Below are 6,000 nucleotides of genomic sequence, written 5' to 3'. Positions count from 1 at the left end.
CCCCTCGTTGTTTGGTGAAATATGTTCAATTTGTACAGATTGACTGTTTTTTAAAGTAGCATCAATACATTTAGTACATAAATTTCTATTGGGCTCCACTTTGGCATTAACACATATAGCACAGAGATATTCCTCTGAATCAGACATGTTTAACACACTAGCAAATAAACAGCAACTTGGAAATACTTTTCAAAGTAATTTACAAATAATATGAAAACGAACTGTGCCTTTAAGAAGCACAGAAAAAAATGATAACAGTTAAAATAATTAAATTATAGCATCAATCTTTGTCAGAATATACAGTTTTAGCAAAGGATTGTTCCCCTCAGCAATGATAACTAACCCAGGCAGCAGAAAAAAATACACAAATAAACGTTTTTTTTTTTTTTTTTTTTATCACAGTCAATACAATCAGCACAGCTCTGCTGTAATGATTACTTCCCTCAAAAAAGGCTTTGGAGATCCCTGAACTCTGTAGAGATGAACCGGATCATGCAGGAAGAAAATGAACCTCTGACTGAGTTTTTTTGATGCATAGTAAAAGTGCCAAAAACGGCCCCTCCCCCACACACATAACAGTGAGAGGGATCAGTGAACTGCTCTAATTTAAATCAAAACTATTGCCAAGTGGAAAAATAGTGCCCAAAACATTTTTTCACCCAGTACCTCTGTAACGGTACCAACCGGATACCAAGGGTTAACACCAGGGAACAATGTCCTGCATAGGGAATCAGCAATTCACAACCCAGCCAGTTTTCAGGTTTTAAACAGAATGACTTTTATTAAGGCTCATATGCCCAGTATTTATGCAGGTCTGACCCCCCCAGAAGGGGGGTTGAAAGAATGTTGTACATTGAATGGAGGGAACACGCCCTTTTACATGATACAATAGAATACCTTGCTCAAGCTGATAACAATTTAAACACAGACACACACTTGTCTTTCCTTATCATCTAGGGTCTGCTCTCTGAGGTTGATTAAACAATGGACTGTGTATCAATAACATTAATGACAGTGCACAATAGCTGAACACAGTTAACTCTTTCAGTGCTGACAGAAGGGTCTGTCACATCTACATAGCACAATATACAGCCTATAGACAACCTTTCTTATGTTATAGTCCAGAAGTGGCTAGGTTTGCCACAATGCTCCCCCAGAACCAAGCCGGCATACACAGTCTGATCCCAACGGATCGGCTTGGGGATGTCCGGGGCAACAACTTTCGGCTCAAGTAGGCTACGGGGGTTCTCCGCCATCTGCTCCAACTTGGCTCAGTACTGCCCCCACCCCAAACATGGAAGCGTCTCTTCCCGGAGGGACTGGGCTTGGGTAGTCACAGGGTTAACATCAGCGGGATCCATGGGAGCATAGGCAGAAACAAGGGGGGCCAAGTCATTTCCAAGGAGAACATCAGCAGGTAAGTCCTTCTTGACCCCCACATTCACAAGTCTAGCGCCCACTCCCCAATCCAAATGTACCCTGGCAACAGGTAGGCGGAACACAGTGCCCCCTGCTACCCTCACAGCCACAGTGTCTCCAGTGTGCTGTTTCTCAGGCACCAAGTTCTCTTGAAGCAAGGTCATGGTAGCACCAGTATCCCGTAGACAACTGACCTCCTTCCCATTCACTTTAACCCGTTGCCGGTTATTCCGGTGGGCAGCTTGCACGGGGTCTGCTTCATGTAGGCTGCCCCAGCATTCTGGCGCCTCTACGTAGCGGGCCACAGGCTGAGGATTATGTGGGATTCCGCCAGCGGGTCTTCTCCAGGACTGTGCTTGATTCGCTGCGTTTAGGGGACACTCTGGTCTTTTGTGCCCTAGTTGCTTACATCCAAAGCACCGAATAGGTTGTGAGTAGCCCCGCGAATTGAACCGGGCTCTCTGAGGGTAGTTCGTGGCCGGAGGCCGTGTGGTATAGCGGTGCGCCGGGGTTTGGTAACTGGCAGCTGCTGGGGTGACTGGGGGTCTGTACTCCACTCTAGCAGTGGGCAATCGGTATACTGCTCCCCCTGCCCCTCGTACTGCCACGGATCCGCCAGTGGGTGCTGTATCCGGCACCAAATGGGGAGCTATCAGGGTTAAAGTAGCTCCCGAATCCCGAAGTCCCTGGACCGACATCACCTCATGCAGAATTCCCAGGGGTTCCTCGGCTTGGGTGCTCAACACCTCATGAGCGGCTGGCTCCGTTTGGTAATGGTGAGCAGCCGCCCTTGGGGCCAGGTTCTGTCTGACCTGGTTCCAAGCTTGTCTGCTCCGATTTTGGGTGCACTCACGTGCCATATGTCCCCACTGCTTGCAGGTGTGGCATTGTATATTAGCCCGTCCGTTGTTAGGCTGTAGTCCATGGTGCCTCCTGGCATCAAAATGCTGGTCTGCTAATCTGGCTGCTTCGGTTAAGGTGAGGGGTTTTCGATCTCTCACCCATTCTTGGGCTTCTGGGGACAAGCCGTTAAAGAATTGCTCCAACAGCATCAGTTGTCGCAATTCTTCCATGGTGGTAGCTTGGCTGGCCTGTATCCACCCCTGAGATGCTTGATCCAGCTTGTGGGCCCACTCTGCATGGGAATCTCTTTCTGGCTTGCGCAGGCCTCTAAACTTGCGCCGGTATGCCTCTGAGGTAATGGCATATCTTTCCAAGATCGCTCTCTTCACTTTAGCGTAATCCTTGCTGTCCTCCCTGGGTACAGCGCGATACGCTTCCGCTGCCCTACCGGCTAGCTTGCCTGCTAGCACCGGCACCCATACGGACTGCTTCAAATCATGTAACTCGCACAGTCTCTCAAAATCCTGTAAATACCCATCAATCTCATCCTTCTCCTCACAAAACATTTTAAATGCATGGTATGGGATTTTGGGTCTTACTGGGTTGCTGAGTGCGTCCAAAATGGATTCTGCTCAGGAGGATGCATTCCGCGGACTGTGTGCCATCACGTACTCCTGCACATCTGCCATTACCACGGATAGCATATCCCGTGGTACAGGTTGGGGTAAAAATTCCAGCCTGGTCCTCATTTCCCTCTGGTATAGGGTCTCCTCCATGGCTGCTGGAGGCGTAGCGCTGCGAGCTCTGTCTCCCTCCATCAGCTCAGCAATTAATATAGCCTTGGGTTTGCTGCTGCCTATCTTTCCCCTGGCTTCTAGCAGTTCCTTTTACGTTTGTCTCTTTAGCTTAGAATAATCCATCTCCATTCACTTCGGTCCCTGGTACTCCTTCCATCTTAGTCAGTATTGTAGTAATCCCCCTCTTCCTGAGGTTACTGGCTTGTGTAGTTGCTCTTCTGGGCGATAAGGTTCATTCCGTCGCTTGCCACCAATTGTAACGGTACCAACCGGATACCAAGGGTTAACACCAGGGAACAATGTCCTGCATAGGGAATCAGCAATTCACAACCCAGCCAGTTTTCAGGTTTTAAACAGAATGACTTTTATTAAGGCTCATATGCCCAGTATTTATGCAGGTCTGACCCCCCCAGAAGGGGGGTTGAAAGAATGTTGTACATTGAATGGAGGGAACACGCCCTTTTACATGATACAATAGAATACCTTGCTCAAGCTGATAACAATTTAAACACAGACACACACTTGTCTTTCCTTATCATCTAGGGTCTGCTCTCTGAGGTTGATTAAACAATGGACTGTGTATCAATAACATTAATGACAGTGCACAATAGCTGAACACAGTTAACTCTTTCAGTGCTGACAGAAGGGTCTGTCACATCTACATAGCACAATATACAGCCTATAGACAACCTTTCTTATGTTATAGTCCAGAAGTGGCTAGGTTTGCCACAACCTCAGAGAAAAAAACGTTTTTACATGCCAGCAAAAAAACGTTTTACCTCAGTAATTAATTGTCATTTAAAACCTATTGCAAGTCCCTGCAAATTAGGTTAAGTCTATGTATACAGTCTAAAAACCAGAGAAGTACCATTCCCCAGAAAACTGAAGTGTAAAATATACATACATGACAGCCTGATATCAGCTACATCTACTGCATTCAAGGCTGAGTTTACATTATAACGGTATGGCAGGATTTTCTCATCAATTCCATGTCAGAAAATAATAAACTGCTACATACCTCTTTGCAGATTAATCTGCCTGCTGCCCCCTGATCTGAAGTTTACCTCTCCTCAGATGGCCGAGAAACAGCAATATGATCTTAACTACTCCGGCTAAAATCATAGAAAAAACTCAGGTAGATTCTTCTTCAAATTCTACCAGAGAAGGAATAACACACTCCGGTGCTATTATAAAATAACAAACTTTTGATTGAAGATATAAAAACTAAATATATCACCATAGTCCTCTCACACATCCTATCTAGTCGTTGGGTGCAAGAGAATGACTGGAGGTGACGTAGAGGGGAGGAGCTATATAGCAACTCTGCTGGGTGAATCCTCTTGCACTTCCTGTAGGGGAGCAGTTAATATCCCAGAAGTAATGATGACCCGTGGACTGATCACACTTAACAGAAGAAATAAATCTTTAAATGACATCTTGTTAGCAAAGTTTACTTTGTTTTGCAATACATGCACAGACCCCTTTAAAAAGTCTTGTGTATGTATACCTCAACTCTTTTTTTATGTCAGTTAGGAACCTATATCAATGAGCTGGTGTACATATCAATCCATAATTGTGACAAATGAAGTAAAGTCAAACTGAGGCTGATGAAAAATTACAGTTTTCAGAATAAGAGGATAATGTGGGTAAACAAATAATGAAAGTGCATTGCAAGTTTTTGTGGGGAATTAAATGTTTAATATTCCTTTAAAAAAAAAAAACAGTCTAAGGTTTAAAGGGCAGGTATGATGACAGTATAAAAATACTTTTTATAAAATATCTTCTTCATCATATATGCTTAAAGCTATAAAACTAGATCAATTGTCTCCACCAGTATTATTTTAAGTATAACACAACCAAAAATATTGAACTATATTTCATTTTAACCACTGGTTTTGGTGTCTGGTTAGTCTCTCTGTTTGTTTGTTGGTAAAATCTGAAGTGGTACATTTTTCAAAGAAAAAAAAAAGCCACTAACTAATCAGGAAGTTTTATTTTGGGAGGAGCCAACACTTCTCTCTTTCTCTATGAGTAAAAAAAAAACACCCTAAAACAAACATTTAAAAACAACACTGTGCATAAAAACAGTAATGGCAGAGGCCAGGCAAGGAGGGGGTGCTGGGATATTTGCCAAAAATGTCCAGAAGAAATTCAGCCGAGCTCAGGAAAAGGTAATGTGATCAATTGCTGACACATATGGCAGCTAAGAAGTTAACAGATGTAAGACAATCGTCCAGTTGGGTGCATTGTGTTAAAATCATGCATATTACTTTACTACAAATTTAATTCAGTTCAGAAATAACCAAAATTGTACATAGACAGTATAGTTGCTGTAACTTCAAATTATTATATATATTAGTCAGATATTGTCAGTGATAACTAGAAAGTCATTATTTTTAAATTATATTCTTTGAAGCAGATTGATTTAAAATTTGAGTTCAGTTCCTTTAAGAGTAAGCAATGAAATCAGGAAGGACAGCAATATTAACATATATGAAGTTTTTCTTTACTTCATAAATCCGAAGATGCAGAACTTAAACAAAAATGTTTTTGGTTTTTTTTTTCAGAATAGTAATTGGATAAATGTTTTATACCTTTTGATAAAAAATAATTATCCAATTACTATTCTGAAAACAAACAAAAAACACTTTTGTTAAAGTTCTGCATCTTCGGATTTATGAAGTAAGAAAAGCTTCATATATGTTAATATTGCTGTCCTTCCTAATTTCATTGCTTACTCTTAAAGGAACTGAACTCAAATCTTTAACTATACGCAGATATTTAACTCTACGCATCTTCTGGGTCACAATAAATATATCATGAAAAGCACCAAAGCATGTAAGCTAACATACTGAAATAGAATTAGTGGTAAACCTTACATTCATTATGTCTTAACCCCTTAGGTTGCAAGAAATATGGTATTATTTTTATGTCTATATGC

General features: G+C 42.2%; 1 protein-coding gene across 1 annotated transcript in view; it reads left to right on the top strand.

Moving 5' to 3' along the window:
• The first annotated feature begins 5,129 nt into the window (after window positions 1–5,129).
• The window catches only part of BIN2 (bridging integrator 2), a 151,478-nt gene continuing 150,607 nt past the window's right edge, over window positions 5,130–6,000 (top strand). Inside the window, exon 1 of the mRNA XM_053708227.1 lies at window positions 5,130–5,230. Within this exon, the coding sequence (XP_053564202.1) occupies window positions 5,150–5,230 (81 nt within the window). The 5' untranslated portion in view covers window positions 5,130–5,149. The remainder of the gene's footprint in view (window positions 5,231–6,000) is intronic.

The sequence above is a fragment of the Bombina bombina genome, chromosome 3, assembly GCF_027579735.1.
Source record: "Bombina bombina isolate aBomBom1 chromosome 3, aBomBom1.pri, whole genome shotgun sequence".
Classification (NCBI taxonomy): Eukaryota; Metazoa; Chordata; class Amphibia; order Anura; family Bombinatoridae; genus Bombina; species Bombina bombina.
This window is presented reverse-complemented; position numbering and strand designations above follow the sequence as displayed.